Source organism: Glandiceps talaboti, chromosome 6, assembly GCF_964340395.1.
Source record: "Glandiceps talaboti chromosome 6, keGlaTala1.1, whole genome shotgun sequence".
Lineage (NCBI taxonomy): Eukaryota > Metazoa > Hemichordata > Enteropneusta > Spengelidae > Glandiceps > Glandiceps talaboti.
In genome coordinates this window covers 18,506,940-18,532,839 of record NC_135554.1, presented here as the reverse complement: position 1 = coordinate 18,532,839, position 25,900 = coordinate 18,506,940, and the positions used below count along the sequence as shown (strand labels likewise).

Sequence of the window (25,900 nt, the reverse complement as noted above, 5' to 3'; positions counted from 1 at the left end):
GTGTCATTTTTTAAATAAAATTTTCTCTGCTGTGACTGTCTCTTCAATACTTCAGTTTTAACTCAAAATATGTATATTTCTTTTTACACCCAGGCACCCTAATTAATTAGCATGTTGATTTCAGTAAATAATTGACATGGCACTGTATTACATGTACATGTATATGTAATTGATAATTCTACAGAACAACAACAGATTGGTGGTGTAATCTATAATAAACGACATCACCTAAAATTTGATAGTATAGCCAATAAACAAACTGAGAAAAGTAAACAACAACTGCCTTTACAAGTAACACTGGACAAACCTGATGGCAAAATTACCTCACAGTTTATATCTTTAGTAGTAAATGATAGTATAATACACACGTATGTCTCTCATCTCATCTTAGTCATTTGAAGAAAATCATCAATTTTATACCTCAAGTAGTATTAAAACCACATCAAATCCCTAAGAGATACAATACAGACATCCCTGGCAAACTTGTTGAGATATGAAACGTGATAATTTTCAAATATCCATTGAACATGGTGGCAAACACCTGCTTGGATTACTTGAAGACTGATGAGTGATGTTCCCCTGAGTGAATCAGCTAAAGAAATAAATCAAAGAATTTCAACTCGGTGTTCTACTTTCTAGGGTCAGAGGGATCAGAAGTCTGCACATCAAATTTAACTATAGCCATTACAACCATGGTCCCCCCTACTGAGAACATTGTCTCCTAGTGGGGTATCCCATGTCACTGAAGGTAGTTATATCTGTGTATTCAAAGAACCAAACATGTCACAGACAGATAGACAGGAGAAAATTTATTTTGCTAGCCCTTCTGTGTATTTGAGAATGTATATCGAATTGCTTGTACATATCAGTGTCCAAGGTTGGATAATTCATACATACATGGGCACACACTAGAAGGATATCACATGATTGGTTAACATTTAATTGTTGACTATCCATAATCCATGTTGTTAATGCAGCTGAGGCCCCAACTGTAATCACATGATACATATAAATTATACAAGTTGCATCACATGCAAGCCGATGTCTTCGATTGAATAAAAATAAAATGAAGATGCAGTGCTCGATATATAAGTGAAAACACTCAAAATGTCACCATTTCTCTTTTAAATTTTTTCCCGAATTATGTTATTATTAATTATGTCATCTGTAATTATTTATTCCCAACTATGTTTTCTTCATTTAGCCAGAAAATAATTTAAGACCTACAGATTTTGTCAATTCACTTTCGTTTTCCATGGCTAAAAATGAAGAAAAATCTAACAGTATGGAATAATATGTACAATGTGAATGTAGCTGACTATGTAATTTACATGTAAGTGTAAGCAAACAGTTATGTACATTGTATAAAGAGTGCACAAGTTGTTAATAATCATTACAGTCCCTAAAAATTTGTAAAATCAATGATGTTTCCACAAATACAAATATATACAATGTAAGCTAAATTGTTACATAGTGGTTAGAGATCTGGATTAGTTATCGGGAGGTCAAGGGTTCAAATCCCACTGGAGACAGGGGTTATTTCTATGACCGACCAATACTCTGAGTCAGTGTTCTACAGAGTCAATGAGGAGGTGCTGTATCACTTCACCACGTCTCACTGGAAAGATGAGTGGGTCAGAATTTGGGAGTACTCCTGGAGTAATGACTGGAACACTTTGGGGACAACTACTGACATGAAGCTTGCAGCTGCTTGCATTGCTACATGCACATATATGCTGCTAGGCCATGACTCTGGGTTAGACTAAGGACTGAATGGATGACAGTTCCACAGCAATGTGATGCAGAAGAGAGTGCAACATAGCCCTGTCATGTAGTCCCAGACCTGATAGGATTTCTGTAGAGTGTGGGTGTATCTATGACTATGTGTGTCACTGTGGAGGGTGTGTTCGTCTCAATAAGAAGAAAATCACTGGATGCCATTCCCAGCACAAATGAATTTTTTTAATAAAACAAAAAACATGCATGCATGTATCTGTAGCCCACTCCTTTCATCATCTGATGATGTACATGTAAATGTAGTCTCAAAGGTACTGTCCTTCAGGTCCACTTATGTAACAATCATATAAAAGTTATATGTTGAGCATGGCACACAATGACTCCAGATCTTTAAGGCTACCTTTGGTGTTCCTACACACAAAATCATGACACATACAAATGTACATGTACATGTATGTATAAATAGTGGAATTTCTCTCACACCATGTACAAATACATGATGTAGATGTAAGAGGAAGTGAAAATAAATGTCTCTATTTCAAGCAAGGTTTCTCTTCCTATTGCTTGTAGAGTAAAACTATGGTGGCCTTATCAGCCAGACTGCAAAGTTCATTTGTCTACACAATTCATTTTATAGAGCCTAATTTACTTAATGAGTTTGTAGTCACAACATTTACATCAGGCCATTAGCATATGAGCACATAAATTTCATGAGCAAAGCTGTCAAGAGTAGAGATTAAGTGATTGATGAGATGACAGTTCTACTAATATAAGTAATTACTAATCTAGTTATTAGTGTGTTTGAATTCATATCTGTAGGCTACTTATTATGAATATGAGTATAGCAAGAAACCTCAGTTGACTTAACAAGTTCACATTGTGTTTTATTACCAGTTAAAAATGTAGATCTGGACTGCATGATGCTGTAATGTTAATAGGTACTTGAAAACATTGCATACATACATGTACATGTACACATATATCATTTGTAGACAACTGAATGTACAGACTGTGTATTCTATTCAGTCATTCTATTCACTTGGGTTTACATATAAAATTAAATTTAAATTTTATACATTAAAAGTTGTATGTACATGTACAGTCTCACAGTGGTTTTTGCTGACATTCAGAACCTGTATCATGAGGAGGTGGGGTGGGGGGGGGGGGGAGATACGACAAAACAGCATATTTTAGCTGATAAAATATTCAGTACTGTCAACTGCCTCTGAACTGTTCAAATAAGATTCAAGGTGCTGGTTTATATGACATGGGTCTATACAATGTATTTTACACATGACATGACATTACATTACATTACATTACATAATCATTGACATAACACATCGCATGACATTGACATTGACATGACATTACAGCACATTACATACATGTACATTACATTATCATACATGTATACATGTATTACATTACATTATATTACATTACCATACATCATGTATAGTGTGATTGCCAATACTCTTCCTTCCTTAGTCTGTTTCCTTCCTTAGTCTGTTTACCCTTACCCCAGGACAACTTGTCATCACTATCACAGAATACTAATGTTCTTACAAGTAGGTTTATGAACAGTAGTCTCTCTGACATAGTCTGGATGCTATTATATATATAAACGTGTTATCGAATCATCTCTAATGTTGGGTAAAGTGACCTTCAGATTCAACCCCTATTAGTAACTAGACTATCTCTAATAGTGACCACTGAGTCTCTGTGCCATTTTACAATACCATTGTCAACATACATAAATTTGTACAAATACACAATAAATACAATTTCATTAATTTTAAATGCGTGCTATGAATAAATTGATATTCAGACTCAAAGCTCTACATTGACTGTAGGTTTTGACAAAACTCTTATGTGACTGTGTAGCTTTACTAACCTGGTGGGAAATCTTCTAATACATTACATACATGTATATTTACAGTTTCCTGTACAATTTAGCTGTATGCAATTCTGGAGGGAAGTCCATGTCATGGTATGTTTGACATAAAATACATGCATGCACACTATCAGTAAATCCCACACTTCAAGCTATCAATATCATGTGTATCATTTATGCACAGAACAAGATTCATCAATTCTAATTTACATAGTGATGAACTAAAAAAAATATATATATCTCATGAGTATCAGGACCCTATATTAATTTAATATAACGTACAAAATGTAAGTTTGTTGGTGAATTTGAGTTGACCTACATGTATATTTTGAAAATTTCTGATTGTATGTACCTGATAAGCTGAAAATAATCTTTGGTTAATATTTGACAGTTTTCTATAAATCAGTATGTATTATCTGATTTCCAGGTTTAGGTAGTCTTATCTACGTGTTGTGTTGTGATGTGATTGATATTCAGAGCACTGATTTCATCACAAACTCCACGGTTTAGCTGCTACTGTTAGTGCCATGATGTGTACTGTAACTCCCATGAATCACTCTGATAGAAACATGAAATCTCACATATTATCTTTATTTAATAGCCAGATATATAGAATGATAAATAAATAAATAAATAAATAAATATAAACGTATGATGGCATGGATGACATGCATATTAATCAAACAAACATCGTTAAATAGATCACAAGGTTATTGGTGAAATTCGGCAAAACAAAAATCAAATACATGTATTGATTTTAATAAATTCCTGTGCATAGTTTTATCAAATTTAATATCATTAATGCTTTTTCAGTCCAGCTACATGTAGTTACTGGTTACACCTACATGTAGACAATTTTTCAGGCACAAAGAGAGGAAAAAGTACACGTCATAATATAGATATTCATACAGCCTACAAGTACATATATATGATGCTTTGATCTCAATCATATTTATATTTTGATAAGAATTCAAAGTATACCTTTGTGTGTTTTGGTAGAGTACAAAATACAACACTACACTGTAATGCACAGTAAAGGAATAATATTACATTTGTACAAATATTTAACATAAACAATTATATTAGCAAAGAAAATCACAATTTGGCATTCCAAACTAAAATCATGCATTTATAATTGATGTAAATCTTCTTTCTACTAAGAGGGTATTTGTTTGCACTCAAATAAACTAGTTTAGCAAGAGAAGATATAGGCATTGTGCATATGGGATTCAAATTCAAATTCAAAGTGTTTTACCAACACAGGTAGGTATACTAAGTCTAACTTGTAATGTACATGTACATATTCATTTTTTGTACTAGTTTTGCATTTCAGTACTCCATTGTTATAAATCTATTTTTGGATTATTAGTGTATATTACTCACTGTAAATTTTATCAGTAAAACCCTGTACATTTTTTATAGCTTTCACTACAAGTTTCAAAACCAAATTGTAATTGGAAACACTCATTATGACTCATAAAATGGCACTGACTGATATCAACATTAATTTTGTTGTCAATAGCCTGTTTATGCCATGCTAGTGGTACTCAGTTTATGGTGCTAGTGGTACTGTACTCCATTTACGGTGCTGGTGGTACCGTACTCTGTTTATCTTTCATACCATGCATACGAGTTGGTAATTATTTCCCCAAAAGTTCCTTTTAATCACTTGTACGTTATTATAAAATTTACATGGGTATATGTAAATGCACACTCCACATGCTTCATGTGTTAACTCCTGAGTTGAACTGTTCATCTCTGCTGTGAGTCAGTGTGAACAGTGTTCTGCCAATGATGGAGGCTAATTTGCATATCAATAACATGATTTGCATAATGATCAGCATTTAATATGCATGTCTTCAACATTGAAACATACTCTGACATGTTTACATTTACTACATATACACAGACAACTGGATCACCATTTTCTCTTCATGTGAAAATATTATTTTTAAATTAGTAGTGTCATTCACTGATTACTAAACTTGAAGAATGATAGACTACTAGACTACTTCTAAAGCATGGCAGAAACAAGCATGGACGATGGTGGCCTGGGTGGTGAGGATGGCGTCAGCATCATGCTTTCTGTATAGTGGGGAGAATACAGTCTGCATGTACATTTACATAATGACTTCATTTGAATAATGTTATCATGGTTGTAATCAGGTTTAAAGCACACACATTTTCAAATCATGATTACCAACAAGCATTGTATGAGAGTATCACTAACATCATAACCAGGCGATGATGTCAAATAATTAGAATAGACAATACTGCAACTGCTTTCCCACATCTGAATTGAACAGAAAATGTCACGTGACATGAATACTCATTTCTCTCCCATCCAACCTCAACATGTTCACAAATCATATATTAATACATACAGGACAGTTCTGTCCATTGAAATTTATAAATATATACAGCAGTGACATTATGAAGTTTTCCAATGCCATTATCTTATCTTTTTCACTTCTTCACAATCCTATCCCTTCAAACTTTATATTGTAATGATCAGTTATACGATAGAATTTCAAATGTGTTTAGACTCTGACAAATCATCCTTATATAATGACAGACATACATGTAGCTGTTTTTTGTAATAGAATTTTAAATTTGTTTTAGTCCACGACAATGCATTCTTGCATCCAACATACCACGGTATAACAGACATTACTAATTTAAGGTTTCTATAAGCATTACACAAGGCATTTATAATTAAAACAATCCATAGATCACAGATTAACAGGTGCACTGGTTTCAGCTTTCTATGTCTTTTCCTATAAATATCATTCCTTATTGAACAGGGACATGATTTTCACATATTCACTTGCGGCAGACAGACATCTTGATTTCTGATCTATTTATACCTTATAAGTTATATCCTTGAATACCTTTATGTACAAAAAGCTCTCAAGTATATGCCATAATTGCCTTCTGGTCTCAACTCACAGACATGCTGTGTATTTGGGTCACTCTGGCTAAGTGGCATACTATTACTAACTGAACTGTGAAACTCAACCCTTTCTTTTTAGAATGTGATAACAGTAAAACATGTATCGCAAAACAGTAGTAATAGTATACACACATGAAGTGCAGTAGTAACCTCATTTAATGGGTATATTGACCCAAATCATTACTTTAGTCTAAAGCTTTCAAAAAATTCATCAAAAGAAGCATTTTTGTATATGTATGTACTTGAATATATTGCATCCTAATTAGTGGACAACCAGGTCTCAATTTTTGTACACAAGATCTACAATTACATGTTAAGGCCTTTTTGCATGTGTAAAAGACATATGTGTATGACAAGAGATTAATTCCATTGTGAGCGAAGCTAGGAAATCATTGATATAGCTTATCAGAAAGAAATCACAGATCAATCAAACAGGACATTTAGTTTTCTAAATGTATGTGAGGAAAATACTCTGAGCTTGCATATTACGAGAAGACACAAATCCATTTGTGGTGGGTGATTTGTTTTAATGAGTTCCATTCTACTTTGTTAAATGTACTTAGTGTTTTCTGGGACTGAATGTGATTACTAGATGACAATGCATCAATGCTAGGATTATTTTTAAGCTTTGTATGAACACAAAGCATCTACATTTTGTACATGGCGTGGGTTATTGGTGTGTCACTCTAAATATGCACAGATGAATAAAACCAACTGGTGAAATCACTATTTAATGCCATTTTTCTCTCTTTCACTATTCTGTTGAAACATGTATCTATTGAAAATTCCAACTTTCCATTTACTTTTGCAACGTCATCAAAAGTAACATACACACATACAAATGAACTACATTTTATGTACTGAACTTCACTTGCATTGAAAAAAAATATGGCTTGAGGTGAAATACTTCATTCTATCAATCTAATTGATCAAAAAGAATACTAGATAAAGTAAACCACGTCCGATTATAATCAGATTAATCCCTATACATACCATGACACTAAACAGATTGCTTACTGTGTGTCATACCATAGACAGTTGAGAAGCACACATACATGTAATGATGTATTTCCAGAAAGTATGGGAATTTCCATACCAGTGACTTCCCCTTTTTACATTTCTCCAAATGTATAGGACATCTATGATATTTATTTATGTTCGGGAAATTTTAGAAGCTAGCCATGGCTTTGATTCACTCAAAACTGGAAATTTCAATACTTTGAATTTTTTGACAATTTTTAAAACCAAAATATCACTTTGGTATGCTTGAATTTTCCCTATAGTAAATGGGTACAAAAATAGTTTGAATCTTCTTAAATTGAATGTTTTTCATATTACAGGATTCCTAAATTGTATTGTTTAGAACGAGGCAAGGCCTGGGATAAAATTGTGTATAATTTAAATTTGAACTTACCATTTCTCTTTCACACTGGGGGTTGTATAGTACATCTATGTAACTTGTGACATACATATATATATTACACATATAAAACCAGAAACACATGTATATATATGTGTATATTGCGTCATCAAGTGTGTATACGGTCACAGCACAATGAACACAGATATAAATTGATAGAATACACCAGACATGGTAATACCACACATGTGTGGACAAATTTACCTTTCTCAAGTCTTTGTCTGAGTTCATCAACATCTTTCTTCAAGTCTATATTCATCCAGACTAATCCAGTACATACTGCTATACATGCTACCACCAGTACAAATGCACAAATGGGAAAACAAACTGAACATATCCTTGTCCTGGCAGGCCTGTGTGATGATATTGTGATTCAATAAAAACATCAGGAAGTAAGGAAAATGAGAAAGAATAATGCAACGAGAGGTTTTTGGAGGAAAACTGGCTTGACAGTTCATGTAGTGACCCCTGGTATGACACACTAATGGGATTGACATACTAATAATTTTACATTAATTTGACTTTTCTAAATTGATCCAATTATATTGCATTCTGTAATGAACAATTCAGCTACTCTTCCTTTGTGAAACTGTGGCTTGTTTGATCACCTTGGCAATGTCCTATCTCAGTATATGAACACTGGAGTTACAGCTATGAATTAATATTGAAACTGTGCAAACCTTCTGAATATAAGTCTTTTCTGTAGTACTACTTGTTAATCACATCAAAACATTTTAGAGAAAGGTATATATTATATAATATATGTAACTGTCATCTGGACACAGTAGATTTTTTTTACAATATTAGGCCCACCAATGTGATGATACAGCTCATTACCCTTTGTGTACCTAGTAATTTTTATACATTCAATTCTATAAATAAACGACCTGACTGACAACGAATAGACGTGGTGCTATGTTTCACCAATGTATCATTTGAGAGACCCACAGCAGTGTTTTAATAGACAAGATAATGACTAAGATGATCCGATTCATTAAAAGGAAAGAAGCCCTGGTGCTATATATATTTCAAAATGTTCGAAATGTTGAGCGTAAACTTGAAACATAATGTTGAATACTTCACTGTGATCGTAGGTCTGTAACCCGTATGAAGTATGTACACTTCAATAATCAAAATACGTGCTTTAAATTTCAACAACACAATCTGATATACGCAAAACTATGATCAAGCCTGACAGATTGGACATCGACAAATATTAAACGTGTTACGTATTACAATGCTGTGCTGTGGGGGCCATTACTGAACTGTCCGGAGAATATGAAGCCTGCGGCTAACTACATGTAGGGGTTACACGTTGTCCACAATTTCCTCTAAAGAGTTTCAAATTTTCCTTACTTCCTAATAATTGTTTTCCTAGGAGCAGCACAAAATTCTTCGATTTCAGAAGACGATTCGTGAGATCTTAGCAATTCGTGACCCGTATCGGAGCGTTTCTTCTTCTTGCCGTGGAGTTTGCCATTACTGACGAGCAAGGCGTCAAGTTCCTTGCGTTTTTTCATTTTTTTACCCGTTTTGAAGTGTACATCCTCTCCGTTATTCCCATGAAGATCCAGGATGACACGTTGAAAGAAGGAATGTCAAAAGAGAGATAGAAAGAAGGTCCACCGGCGTTGAGAAATGTCACCACGAACTACATGAACATACCGTCGGAAAGCTATTCGTAATGTGTATTATAGCAAAGGAGTGATCAATCGATCGCGACACACAAACATGGGGCAAGCCCACTATGGCACTATGTAACATGTCATTTCATTGGTTTACACATAAACCCGGAAGTATATTAGATTTTCGCCGTCAACATTTTCGAAGGCGTTGTGATATTTTGTTAACACCAGCACCTCGTACAAAAAACTATAAGTCAAGGAAACTCTATGTCAAGTAACTGAACAACCATGAAAAAGAATTCTCAACAATACCTATTGTACAGCGAATTTACAATGTGGCCAATCACGGCCGTTGTACGTTTAGGCAATCAAGGTTACACGAAGGATATTGATGCGTACGTATCTTGAATACTGATTGGCTTAATGGTAACCCATGACGTCATGGAAGAAGTTGGATTTCTTCTGCAGTATGGAAAAATACGGAAATGGTATTTTTGTTCATGCGTAAGGAAATTCTACACCTCTTTTAGAAAATTTCCATAGATGAAAATTCACGAACGTCGTGTTTTACAACTAATGATTTATATTACCATAGTCTTTCGTTTCAACTGAGTGGAATATTCTATTGTCAATTAATTATTATATTATTATTATATTATTATTTCTTTAATTCAGGCCACCAAGATGTCCCATAAAAATATAAAAAAACATACAAACACAAAGAAAGAGACAGATAAAATATTGCATGTGTTGATGGTTGTGTTCCTGTCACCCCTTTTTGGCGATCGATTCGCGATCGTTATGACGGCGGATCTGAATGGCGCCCTCAAACACATGTGATGGTCATTACTAAAACGAACAAAAGCAATACTGTGCTACCGTATAGAGGGAGCCCTCACATTATCCTGACATTACACTTGTAGTGTTGCAGAGAGTAGTAATATAGTTATTCTTAAACTTTAAAGTTTATTACATATTCATCATTACAGGGGGCTGCACAACACAGTAAATGGATATTTGTATGCATCAATGTGTGTGTCTGTGTTTGTGTATACATGTACCGTTTTTATTATAACCTTCTCTATGTATCATGTACATACATCTTCTTCCCTACCATCATGTATACTATTATAGACCATAGACTGTAAGATGCGTCATGACGTTCCCCCCTCACCGGCCGTGGGAGGGGTTAGCCGATGTGTGAGGGGTTACCCTGTCATGGTGTACCTTACAGACTATATAGACAGTGGAGTCTATAAAATCATTATCTTGTCAAAAGTACAAGTACTGTGAAATCAACCTTTTCAAAGACCCACAGTCCCAGCGATACCTCTGAATGAAATTTTTGAGAAGTTGTTTCTTGATACATGATTTTAATTGATTGATGCCTAGCTACTAGTACTCTGAAGCAAGAAAGTTCTGTTTGCAATTATGGTTCTGATTAATATATTTTGTGTCCTAGGATAACTAGTTAGTTCTTTTTTTGTAATTGAGTCCATTTGAAATTCTGAGTTAATTGCATATTTAACCTTTTCATTTAATTAAAACAGTTGGAGACACTACACACTGTGTGAAGCATACAACACAGGAATATTCACACAGTCTGTGTTTGCAAATGTATATATATATTTCTTGAAGCATCAATATTTGCAAAATAGAGACATAGTTATAATTACAAGGTTTATTCCAAATGCTCAAGAAATGACTTGGGACTGTTTTATGCCACAGTTTTGGAACTTGATATCAGAAAGAGAGAGAATAAAGTATTCAAAATAACCATACAGTGAACTTGAATTATCGTGTTTACGGAACTCCTGCAAAATGACCAGATAAATTTTATCTCATTACAGCCCTTCACAAAACCACTGACAGAAATGTGTGAGCCACAAACCCAAGAAATGTAAACTGACCAGAGCAGATATCTTTCATAGTTCCGGTATTGACTACAAATTAATGAGTATCACATAGAGCTGGAAATACCAGGATTATACAGCAGTCACAATGAGCATACACACTATAATACAAATATGTGACTTATTGGCTGTGTTGAAACACATACTGGAATTACTGTACTTCTTATTGCTAATTACTATACCACCCCCTTGTACTCAAACAACAATCCTTACATCAACAACCTTGATATTACCAACTTTTTAAATGTTGCATAAGTATACTTTATGTGGTGTTTTCCAGAGAGTCATGGTAATTTTCATGATGGGAACTATTAAAGTCTTTAGTTTAAACTGTGGATAGTATTTCACATTGAGTATAATTGTTAATACCTACTGTGGTGATCAATTTCTTTCCTGCCATGCAAACATTTCAATCTACAGCCAAAACATGTTTACGTAATGTGTACTGATATACAAACTTTGCATTTCTGGGAAGCACCTTCTGTTGCTTGCTTTTCATGAGGCCTCGTAGGGGTTCCTACCAGTTTAGGTCGCGCCGAGTTAAATGACAGTTTTCAATGAATGGCAAACATATTCTTTACAAATCTACTACACTATACGTGGCATGTTGGTGAAGATTAACTTTACATGTACAAATACTTCTAGTAAACTATGAAGGTAACACACACATTCAGACTTACCTGACCTCATTTTGTCTGTCAGGTCATTGTACATGTTGTATGTACATCACAGTCTTGACAGCATGTTGTCTCTCTAGTGCAGAACCTAAGCTTCAAACCTTGTCTAACAGATTTATTGGAGCTTGTTACCTTTAAGTCAATTTTCTCTCTGTAGCAAATACTGAAGTTTAAGTTTTGTTTTGTTGAGTTTTCCTTTCTTCAATATTGTTTTTGTTCCACATACCATACCTGTATATTGTCTCAAGTTTATTTATGACATATGCTTCTCTTCAGGTCAGCTGTTATTCCGTACTTACTTTTTATAATACTATTTACCTATTCACACAACCTGATTGCGGACTATAACCACCAGAAACATTGTTTTTCATATTTAGCTTTTACCTTTAACTTGTCTTTCAGTGTTGTACAATGAGGATAACGATAGTGGAATGCATACATGTACATGCGTATGTTTACAAAGTTCTGGTCACTTAAAAAAAAACTCTGGCTATCTTTGACAATGATTATGAAACTATGATCTCACCACGGTTGGTTTTCCTCTAGAATGCATCATGGGAACAAATTTTCCCGAAATTCAAAGTTCAATTCTTTCTAAACTTTACCATATGAAAGCATGCCTTGGTCCTTTTGAAAAACCTTTAAAGAAAAATTGGAGGTTCACCGTCTTGTTTTTCAAAGAAATTGTCAATCTTTTATTTTGCCATAGACTTACACAGTAACACAGTACTTGGTGGCCATATTGGATTCTAAAATGACTAAATTATAGTTTGTTTCAAAAATTTGGATGATGACCCCAATTTTTTAAATTGATTTCATCTGAGAATACATGTAGGTTTGAGTTTCCTTTAATATAAGTAATAGCAACATTGTAAGAGTTTTTTTAGAGGTGCTATTCAAGTGATTGACATACATGACTATTGTATATATAAACTTATCAGTATTACCATAACATGATATGGATGTGAAAGTTAGATATACATGTATGTATGACTAAAAGTGGTATTAATACAAACTAGCACAGTAAGACAGCTATCTTTTGAGTGCTTATGAAACTACATGTACATGAAATGATTACATATGTTGATTGTCTCCCCAACAAGGAAGTGATCTACACATAATCTGATATAAACAGTTTTAATTACATGTATCAACATTTATTACTGCATAGACTGTATGATACAGTACGCCCTGTTTCTCCACCCTCACCAGCCAGCTGTGAGAGGAGTTGACCGATGTGCGAGGGCGCCCTTACAGTCTACATACCATTACAAATCACACTGAGAGAAGAGAAATATAATATTCTCTTTCACTGGTGTATTATAGGGCAACGTGATCGTCAACCATGTGATAAAAGCATACTTGCATTTCACAATTGTATATACTGTATACATATATCAAGGCCTGGAGGTCTGTAAAGCCCTGGCTGTTGCCATTTCTGTATGTGAATTTTATCATCTGTAATCAATACAGTGGATTGTTGGCATACTGAAGACAGTAATACAGTTTTTCATTTAACTGTTATACTGGTATTAAATTGTTATCACAAATTCAACCCTTAATTGTTTTAGCTCAATGCATCACTTACTGTTTCAGTTACAATGTCGACAACTTTTTGATTATACCAATGTGCCCACTTTGTGTGATGCAAAACAAAAGAGCCTAATTCTGTCCCTATATTAGAGAGTACATATACAATGTTGAGATGAAATTAATACCACATATACCATCATCGTGACAAAGTCTTCATTAACTATGTCAGCTTTATGTCTTTATACTCACATTCAAGTCTATTTTCTTCAAAATGTATGACACAAAAGTTAAAATGTACTGCACTTCCTCACCAATCATGTTAATGTGTGAAGCTGAACATAACACATGTACACATGTTTATTACACATTGCCATGCCTGTTACTTCATCCTGCCACCAACAGTGAATTCCATGGATACAAAATAATGTACATTTCATGACTTTTTTTACTGTATATTATTTTGTGCAATGTATACAGTTGTTGAAGCTGATTCATGTCCAGAAACATGTTTCACTTGATTCCCACACTTTGCAGCAATTACACATACACATTCATGTCACCGTAGCCAGTGAAACACTGCAGTCACCTACATACACATACTTGTGTAATTGCTGTGTATGTCATGTACATGTATGTTGTATGTAGTACCAAATGTATGTACATGTAAACTGTATGTCCAGCTGATATGGCAATGGCTGACAACACTTCTTATCATTGTGGCTTTATCTGTCCACGATACCACAGCCTGATTTATGGCTCTGTCCACACACACTGATCTTGACTTTTGAATCTCTCAAGTTCATGCAAAATATTGTTGTCAGTGAAATATTGCACTCATTGTGTGCATTGATATGTACATGTATGTTGTATGCATTACTGAGTATACAATGTATACAGTCATGATACAGTATTGACTGACAACCAGTGTGCCCTCTGATGATAGCCAAATTTTGTTGTTGTGGGTCAAAATGATAAAAACTGGCATTTCTAGTGAGTCACCACACAGTAAGAGATAGCAGAACACCAAATTTTCATGCGTCATTAAGAATTGTGTGGATGAGTGGTGCGTCAAATCAGCTTAGAGGGCACGCTACTGGAAACACTTACCATGACTCTGTCCACCAAGCTGCTCTCGATTTTTGAATCTCTCAAACTCCTTATGTAAATTATCCATATCTAGTTTAATACTGTAGGTAAGCCAGGCTAAGGTAGCAATACATCCAACGACCAACACAAAGAGGAAGAATTTCAACACCATCCATATATTACAACACGCTGTACCCTGCACTATGGCTTTGTGCTTGCTCATGCCCTTCCTGTAACAAAATTATAGAAATCTATTAATTCATGTATCAAGTTATCAAACCATGATATATAAATAATAATAAACACAAGTAACATATGTGTATGTAGTACAAAATGTCTCCACAAAATGTGTAATTGTCAAAAAATTGGACATTTCCTGACTTCAACATTAATATTACAGACCACTTTAATATGACCCGACAAATGTTCAAAAGTACCCCAGTCCCATCAGAAATGGCAAAAGTAGCAATGCATCACAACATTTTGAAACAGGTGGTATGATGAGATCATGCTGAAAACATAAAAAAAGGAAATGTTGGCATAGTATAATATTCCTTACTACCCATTTCAAAATTTTGTGGTGCATCACTATATTTGAAGTTTGACCAGATTGAGGTACTTTGGAACATTTCTCAGGTCTTGAACGCTCTGCTCTGGAAATGATGTCATGTTTGATTTTTTTGGCAGGAAAATCCATCCAACTTTGCAACAATCACATTGTCTATTTGGGTTTGTACAGCTAAAATTGTAGCATTACTTTTGCATTTAAATCTTGGAACGAAAAAAAAGCTAAAAAAACAATCTATAAAAAAACCCCAAAAAATCTCAAAATCAAAACTAACTCTAGTTATTGCAGCTAGAATTCAAATACAAATGTATGTCATTGTTGATAACAATTTTATGGCTTCCCTGGTCTACCTTATCAAACCATGACATACAGTACAGCTGTATTTGCTCTCCACAGTAAGTATTATTATTCATACAAAATGTAAACATCTATCAGACATAAAATTTAAAATTTGTATGCTTGTCTCATCTCACTTATACATGTATATTGCTCGCATACAACACCTTCAATCAAACTGTCTCACCTCATCCGTGTCAAAATTCATCATCAACCAAACAGTTCATTTTTTTACTTTTTTCCTATACAACTTCATTTGTACATGGGCATGTAAACATAAATATGTTATCAAGACTTCTATCTATTCAATTCACAAGAGGATTGTTTTATGTGTATTTGCTATGAATTCAGAACGCTTCAGTTAATCATAACCTTCATATTTCAATGTATATTTAGATATCATTCCCCACTATTTTTCTTCGTTCAGCGAAGGAAAATATTGAGTGACCTAAGGGGCCTTGTCACTACGAGTCACTAGACTAGTAGTGACAACCCGTAGGTCACAAATATTTTCAGGTTCACTGAAGAAAAATATTGGGGAATACTATTATAATATACCATTGCCAGTAATACAAAAAGAAATCAGGGAAAGTAATGGCGGCACTTTTAGGTGTTCTGACTCACATTTCGAACACAACAGAACCAATGACGTAGACACACATTGGCGTAAACATACATTTTGTACATTTTTAGATACAGTTGTCGTTATGTACAACGACCCGAGTATATATTCCATATTTTTTTGTTGAACCTGACTCATGCATGGTATGATCAGTACTATACATCGACTGTATGTTATACATGTACTTACATGTATATGTGCAGTTTGAGATCCATGCTGTATACCCTTGGGGCATCACCCTATGCTTTAGGTATAACACTGGTGATGCTAGGCAGATTAGAAAATGACAGTTTGTTTAGAGTGATGACAACTTGTTACAGTTGTAATCAAACATTCTGAGTGAGGTTACAAATGAACAGTACCATGTTTGAAAATGGCTAAGTTTTATAATTAAGTGTATTTTTTCTTTTAACAATGAAAAATACAACCACTAACTGAATGATGTTTTTGTTTATTACAACTAAATGTAACCTATACATACACAATTACAAATATGTACACAAAGAGGAAACAGCTGTGTCTAAAATAAGTCATTCACAGGTATATCACATCATATAAATGTATATATGGACAGTATGCATTTGAGTACACATTTGCATTGTACATGTACACATACATATTCCCTCTCTACTGTCTATGTTTAAACCCAGTATTAATAGACAGTGGTTGTCAGTTTCAATGTAATTTGTCAGTTCACACAGAATAAGACAATTTTGTTTCGATCAGTTTTATGAAGATTCCTTGATACACACTGTCCCTTCAATTTTTCAGAATTAGTGCCTTTATAATGTACATGTGCATAGCTTGAGACTTGCCAATCAAATCATTTGTATGGTGCACTTTAAAGCGCTTTAAGTTAAAAATGATGTTTCAAAGGAGTGATAAAGTATAAAGTATACAAATGTACATGTACCACATACATCATGAAATCAGTATGCCAAGGTAGTCTTCTCCCCATGATAAAGAAAGCATATAGTTTGAACTACATCCTTTACACCCTAGCCACCATGCTTGGCAGGTTTGTGTTTTGCTTCTAAAGTGTTCTACCATCCTTGAGCTTTAGTAACCTTTGAATGACAATATCATAATAATACTTGATTTACAAATGTACATGAAGAGAAGTGTGTGTATACATGTATGTTAAGCATACGAGTATGTTTCCATGTTGAAGATACATCTATGCATATTATATGCTAATCATTATACAAATCAAATGTAAATCACCATCTTATTGATATGTAAATTATTATGTAAATTATCCACCATCTTTGAAATATACCCTGGGGAGACTACCTTTATAGTGTTCAAGTGATGAAGACAAAATCTATAGGTACACACTCAATTCCAACTGTCAAAAATGACACATATATAGTCATATTCAGAGTCACCATAAGGAGATTTGTATCTAAAATAATAAAGTATGTAAAAATTGTTATGCCACCATTTTTTTTAGTCTGGATGCTAACTGTGGTCTAACCACAAGGTATAAATCGTAACAATACTGTATAGGAACTAGACTACCTTTTTCTATTGTTTAAAAACTTGAAACAGAAACTGATCACTTTATATTGATCAGGACCTTTTGTAGCTACATGTAGGTATGCTTCTAATCTGGGGGATTTTAATATTGAACAGTTCCACTCTGTCCTCAGTAAATCATTGACTTAATAACTTACAAGTATAAGCTGTCACCCTGTCTTTATTTACATCGTGTATATTTATTTTTATGTTTCCAAAATGATAAACATTGATGCCAAAAATAATCACTTAGAAACTATGGTTGTCTAAAAATTTGCTGATTCAGCATGTCCTGGGGGCTGTAATATTTAAATTTGTGGTGTTATAGTGCATAACAACTGTTCTGTAGGATTATCTTTGGAATTTTTAATTCACCCTGAAGTCATTCAGATTTGACTATTTGTAATGTGCATCTAGTCAGCAGAGGTTCAATATTCATGGCTTTGTCATTGAAATGTCAAAATCTCCGATGAAGGACAAAATGAAAGTGCGCCTAGATACGCCAATTTTTAATACTAATAGTAGCAATATTATTCTACCAGAGTATGAATGAAATATTCACTCTTCCTTTGATATTCAGTACAGATTTTTGTTTTATTTGTAGATTTCCAAAATTAAATTACATGCAACACAAAATTATTTTTGAAAGTGCACAATGCTATGGGAAACTTGAATTCTGATTTTCAGATTCAGTTTTTATAAAAGACATGATTCGGTTGTTGTTGTTTGTTTGTTTACTTTGGGGGGAGAGGGTCTGTGGTTCTCTTTCTGTTTTTCTCAAGGGATCATCAGAATGCTAGATGGATATGTAACAAATAACATGTCTACTCTGTACATGTGTAGATAACTAACAAGTCTTTCACCATGAATTTCAGTATAGGAAAGATACGTCAATACGAAATAACACAGCACAGGCTAATTTTATTCTGCATACAGTTTATTGTTTTCGCATATCAGTATTATTGAAGGATTCACATACACACTACATACATACTTCGTGATGACCAAAAAATAGCATGTATTTATTTTGTGAATATGTTATTGAGTCTTTTTTTTTTTTTTTTGCCGAGGGCAAACCCTTGTTAGTAATGCTGTGCCAGCTGTGAGTAAGGATTATGTTTTACATTTATTTTATAATCCGCTTTTAGTTCACCACGTCATTATCCTACAATGCAATACAAATTTGCCACATTTTTAGTTAATATCATTTTCAACCAGTTGCCTACGCAATGATAAAACATCAATAACATGAATACACCCCTTCCCCCTCCCCCACCCCCATTGTACATTCACACTGTGTATAGACAAAGCGTGGCACATCAACACGGATGTCCTCTGTATTTCACTCATTTTCAATGTACATGTACATCTATTGTATAAACAATTGAAAACATATGGACAGTGTAGATAACAACATGCATATTTGAATCTGTCATCTTAAATATCATCATTCATGAAGTGACTGGCTTTGTGAATGTAGTTTTGATATCATGGTCAAAGTGGTACATTTCTCAGCTTGCACTGTACATATACGTGTGTTGTTGTTGTTGTTGTTGTTGTTGTTGTTGTTGTTGTTGTTGTTGTTGTTGTTGTTGGAGTTTACAGGATTAATGTTCCCTGCTAAACTTTATCATCAATGTCAATATTATGCTTTGAACATTTATAAACTAATAGATTCTAGCACAAAAGGGAAATCGAGTAAAACTGGCATAGATTTCCATGGCAATATTTTATACTTTGTTTTTGGGGGGATATTTTTGGAATCTGGTAAACTAACTCTGGAACTTTGGTAGATGTTACCTACTTGATAGCAAACCAGTGCATTCTGAACTAGATTTTACATGGACCTCAATCATCACTTACTATGATGTATTCATATATCAAGTAATAACTCAACCATGTACTACAAACATACTGCGTTTACATGTTAACATTAAAACAGTATGAAACAATAACAGCACACATTTACAGCTCACTGTTTTGGAAAAACCAGTGACAATAATATTTCAATAACAGTGACTCTGAATGACACTTTCAATTTGTCAACAGGGTGATGCCTAGGATGGTACATGTACATGTACCAACATTCTTATCCAGTGTTTTTGCTGAGGTGTAGGAATCCTGGTTAACTTCAACCCGCAAAAAAAATACTAGTGCATTTGCTTGATGAATGAACTGAGAAAAGGAAAGACTTCATTTCATGGCCAACAAAATGAAGAAAAAACAACGATATAACTAATACAAAAACAACAGTGAGTGCCTCTGATGTAGGTTCACGCAAAATGCTGTTATCGGTTTGTTTACATTGTATATCTAGATGGAAGCTATAACACTAACATTCATACTCGTTTGTTATAATAAAGTGTAACTGTACATCATAATGTGTACTGTAGTATTCTATCACTGTATCAGCAAAGAGTTCTGGGACCCTGGCTCCTGTATTGTTTATGCTTCAAACGATAAGTTATCAACGCTAAATGTACATTGTGTCTTTACATCAAACTTGTCTCATTCCTGCTTACTACAAACAAGCAAATGTATAGGTGGGTTGTTAAAGCATCTAAGCTTCCACAAGATTCATTATGGGGGGGGGGGGTTTAATATGATGGTAGATTTTGGTTCTAGGCTAAACCAGTAATGTAAGACTGGACAGACATAGCTAGACTTTTTTACATTCTTCACAGATTTTAAAACATACCGAAAGAATAGTTACCGAGGCAAAATGCAGACAGTTCACATAAGTTCACTAAATGGAACAATTAGTCTTTGAAAAATTCAGTAATTCAATCTCTAGTTTCTCAGACTGAATGCAACATCTGTGCAAAGTTGCAATCTGCTGAAGATTGTTTTCACAAAACAGCATTCTGAACATGTTTTAGATTAAAGTAATACATGTACTAACCCATATATACTCACACACCAGACATTACGTCATAAAATCTTTTACGAACACCTCAGATAAGATGTACATGTAACTGATGTTTAATCTAGTATCTATACTACATACATTCAGTCATTTCATGGTGGAGATCTAAAATGTCAAAACGAAGTGTGTACACATACAGATAATAATATGAAGCACAGTTGATGCATTTGTAGATAAAATGTATATTAGTGGTATACACACAACAGGGACACTATACTACAAAAAATGTACAATGTAGTTTCCACAATTCTTAAACGATACAAAAATATTGGCTTGAATTTTAATGAAATATTAGTGGAAACACACGGCTAAATAGAATTCATGAGTATAAAAGCCTTTTAATACAAGAATTTTGAATTTGCTGAATGTATACAATATTTACAAACACGTGACGTACATGTATTTATTTTCAGTGGGATACCTCAGTCCTGTATATATATAATTTTCCTCTCACACCGTTTTCAGAAGATGAGCACTACATGCAATAGCGATGGAAATTAAATTTTAACTTTTAGTTTACTAGTATTTTTTTTCTAAATACTAGAAATATTTTAGGAAACATGTATATAATCAAAAATATGTATGGTAATCAACATACCAGTAGTCTTAAAATATTTGCCTTGTCTTAAGCATCAAAATTAATTTGTATGTTTTACTGGACTACAAGTCAAACTATGTTGTGTTTCTTTTTGTTGTGCTGTTGCTTCCAGTAATATTGAAAACGGTATTGATATAACTGGTCCTGGGTCCGGGACTAACGATTTTTTGGGGCGGACCACACAAATTTTACCTTGTCTGGTCTGTTGGACCAGTACCTTACTGTTAATAACTATGTTAAAAAGTCATCTGAATATACAGATTCATAGGTAAGATTTAATGTTTCACATTAGTGGGACCTTGGACCACTAATTCTTTCAGCAGGACCACTGGATTTTTTTAAGGCACTGGTCTGGGGACCACCAGTTCACAAAATGATTTGTTCACCCCTGGAGTAGTACTATAGAACAAATCATTATTTACTACAAAATCTAAGTCCAAATTACGAACACTTTATGGTGCTATTCTTAAAATATGTGTACAGAGATGTAGCACTTCGATTGGTGGTCCGGTACAGTTTACAACATTTTGGGAATAACTCGTCCAACAACTGAATCCTCACACTAACTGAAAAGAGTTGGAAAGATATTATGAAGAAGGAAAAAACAATCAATACGCATGTAGAAGTTAGATAACGCGATATAGTTAGAAGCATGCTACACTTCCAAAAGAACCCTAGATGATATGGAATAAATGAAACTATATCAATTCTTCCAATGTTCCAAGGTATAATATACATCATGTAATCTGAGCTTCCTTCTGCCTCAGAAGATCTTCATCTTCAGAAACCTTACAAACACTTAAATTAGCAATATCAAAAATATACTGCTGCCATTTATTATTACAAAATGTAAAATGTATAGAAACTGGAGAGAGTCATGCTGTTCTTGGGTGTAATTGTAAACATACATGTTGTTTGTTATGTTGTGCAGATAGTATACAATGTACTGATGTATATAATATTTTATTTATTTTTATTTACTTTTTGCTCAGGGGCTCACTAAGCATGTTAGGAACAGCAGTGAGCACTAGTAGAAAATTAAAATACACTCCTAAAAATTAGAGAAGATGTAACTAGTAAATCACATACATACATACATACATACATACATACATACATACATACATACATACATACATACATACATACATACATACATACATACATACATACACACACACACACACACACACACACATACATACATACATACATACATACATACATACATACATACATACATACACAAACAAACAAACAAACAAACAAACAAGGGAGTGAAAGAGAGAGACAGACAGACAGACAGAAACTATGCTTCAAATGTTAGTAGTCAAAAGATCTAACCTCTAAACTATTCTATATTAGTGCTAAAAAAAATTCTGTTTTCAATTGCATCAATAAGGTATTGTTTGATAAGTTTATCTGTTTGTTTACTTATTCACTCATTGTGATGTTTCTATACAATACACAATGATATGTATGTAACTGTACATACATTGTAAAACAACAAACAAGGTTATATTTAATAATTATGGTACATGTAATATAGGTAGAAGTAATTTACTCTCACCATAAAGTAACAAGTGTCAGTGAGTAGCATTGTATGCAAATTGATAACCCTATCAAATGAGGTGTTTACAACCATGAAATGACTTGCTATATGATAAAGCAATGAAATGACCTGTTATATGATAACACAATGATATGCTTTGCTATATCCATGATATGTTAAATCCAGATGGCTTTCACTGTACTTTTTTTGGCTTCATATAGAATTATACATTTTAGGAGTTTAGCTACATTTTCTTTATATTAGTTTTTATGTTTTTCATTTTATTGAGCCTTTTTAATAATACCTGGGGTTGATTACTTGTATTAAAGAAATAAGTATTAGACCAGCTATGTGATATATAAAAGTCTAGAGGCTATCCATGCCTTCAAATGTTTCCTATCAAAAGCCATAGATAGCCTTTAGACTAGATACTTTAGCATTTTTCTATTTCAATAAATACTTATAAAAATATATTCCAAGTTAGTAAGAATCAATGCTGGAAAGACCTGAGTGCCTTGGAAGGGACAGTTGTAGTTCGGTAGGACAATTAGTGCAAATGAGACACTCGACTATCTGGCTTGAATATATGTACCCCGGTAGTTGCCACGATATCAAGCCAGATAGCTACATGTACATGTATGCAAGGCTCTGATAGGAACATTTTTATTAAAGAGGCCACACAAATGCAAATGCCTGATGGAACTCTCTTTCACATTAACTTAGAATCACAGACAGTGGAGTCTCCACTCAGTCTACTGTCTATGCTAGAATAAACAACTGAAACAATGCTGATGAGAGTATATACTACATACATGAGATCATGGAGACTTAATACAATATTCACTTTTGGAGATCTTTTTCTTGTAACTTGCAAGGCTTCCCTTCAATTAATACTAAGAGCTAGCGAGGCACACACAGAGTTTGTACATGCACTTTTTCACTTGGGTGGTTTAAAAAAATTCTTATATAATGTTAATTTGTCAATGCGTACCCTACAGTTGTGAGTGGCATTAAAAATCATCTCACAATATCATAATTAGCCGACTTCATGACATACAGTAATAGGGCTTTCTTTGACATTCTGGTATATGTATGCTATGGAATTATACTAATACTAATATGATAATGATATCAACCTGGTTTAAGTTATGTCAATACCAACGGATAAGTTTTTAGTCAGTAGAATAAGTTTACAAGTACACCTACACATGTACAATGTACATTTTTATTTTGCAGTCAACAAATCAACCTCAGCTTATGCCTATCTGCTTACAATTGTAACATTCAATCATGGAAGTATCACCCACAACATACTTGTATATAATGAAATGTATGCATGCATGTAGTAATACATGTTTTTCGTTACATACTACTAGCTTTTGGTGCAATATACGCCCTGGAGTTCATGAAGTTCATGAACTCCAGCTTCTTAACAATGGGCACATGAAATTTAAAATGACGAACTTGTATGGTAATGATTTGTAGTATAAGAACTTACAAGTAAAGAAGCCATAAATGTATACATTTTGTACATGCAATAATCTATAGACTATATGTACCTGTACATGTATATATTCAGGGGTGAACAAATCCACTGGTCCTGGGTCCATGACTAGCAATTTCTTTTGGGCAGACCACACAAATTTTACCTTGTCTGGTCCGTCGGACCAGTACCTTACTGTTAATAACTATGTTAAAAAGTCATCTGAATATACAGATTCAAAGGCAAGATTTAATGTTTCACATTAGCGGGACCTGAGACCACTACTTCTTTCAGCAGGACCACAGGATTTTTGAAGGCACTGGTCCAAGGACCACCAGTTCATAAAATGATTTGTTTACCCCTGATATTTCAATACATACTTAAGTATTTCAATTTAATTTGGCAGGTTTTTAATCAGCATAGTACTGTACGACATATTAAATCTCTATAAAGATTCAATATTTGCACATAATTTTAAACTTACATCAGCTATCAGAATTGTATATGATACTTGTCCTTGGAATAGATTAATGCTTACACACTATTGTCATAATTTTCAGTAATTTAATCCTATGTTGAAGACTGATCGCTAAATATGCTTTCTCATTTCCATATATAAAATATAAATTTCAATTTGTACTTGTAGGATTATTGTACTACTGGATTCTTGAAGTAATTAACTTTATGAACTTGTATTATCTGTCATTTGAACAGGTTCTATAAAGGTTACATACATTGTACACATACATATACATTGTATATAAAGCAGATATGGAACTGTCAGGTTTCAAATCATGTCTCACTTATGACCTTCTCTTTTACACTTGAGCTAAGTATATGGGCTGCATATATAGTATACCATATGTATTTATATAACTACATTGTACTTCCTTATGTTAAAAAACAATAGGTGTAAAATATGGCAGAACTACACAAAAGCTGGTCCAGAACAAAAGAATGATCTTTGATGTATCTAGCAGTACTCCATATGACTGCACTGATAACATACATCATGTAGTAATAATCAAACTCAATCAGATACAAGCATTGAGATGTACCGATAAATGATCCAGTGTGATTTTTTTTTTCAATTGTTTTCTGACCAATCAAAAATTTTACTGAAAGTTTAACTTTGTATTTGAGATGGTACTTACAAAGGTACTCAAGATATTAATCTTATCAAGTACAATTTCTGAATCATGTGTTCTTGCTTCATTCTTACTTTTTGAAGTTTTTCCTATTTCCTTCAATTTAAATCTGGACATGTATTTCCTGTGAAAAAACCTCTTTGGTGTGAAACTGGTGTGACCTTTATTTATTTATTTATTTGTTTGTTTATTTATTAATTTTCATATACAGACTTCATTTCAGAACAACACTGCTCTCCCAATGGAACCTGTTGCAAGATTACATATGTCATGTATCTTAACCTGTTTCTGTAGTCAATAATGTGTAC

General features: G+C 33.7%; 1 protein-coding gene across 4 annotated transcripts in view; it reads right to left on the bottom strand.

Moving 5' to 3' along the window:
• LOC144436154 (uncharacterized) overlaps positions 1-25,900 on the bottom strand; it is a 61,548-nt gene that overhangs the window by 30,787 nt on the left and 4,861 nt on the right. For 3 of the 4 annotated variants that reach the window (XM_078124857.1, XM_078124859.1, XM_078124860.1), the window contains exon 2: positions 14,863-15,071. In XM_078124857.1, the coding sequence (XP_077980983.1) occupies positions 14,863-15,071 (209 nt within the window). Of the gene's footprint in view, positions 1-8,211; positions 8,361-9,363; positions 9,698-14,862; positions 15,072-25,900 lie in introns of those variants that run through there. The other variant, XM_078124858.1, reaches the window with a different exon arrangement.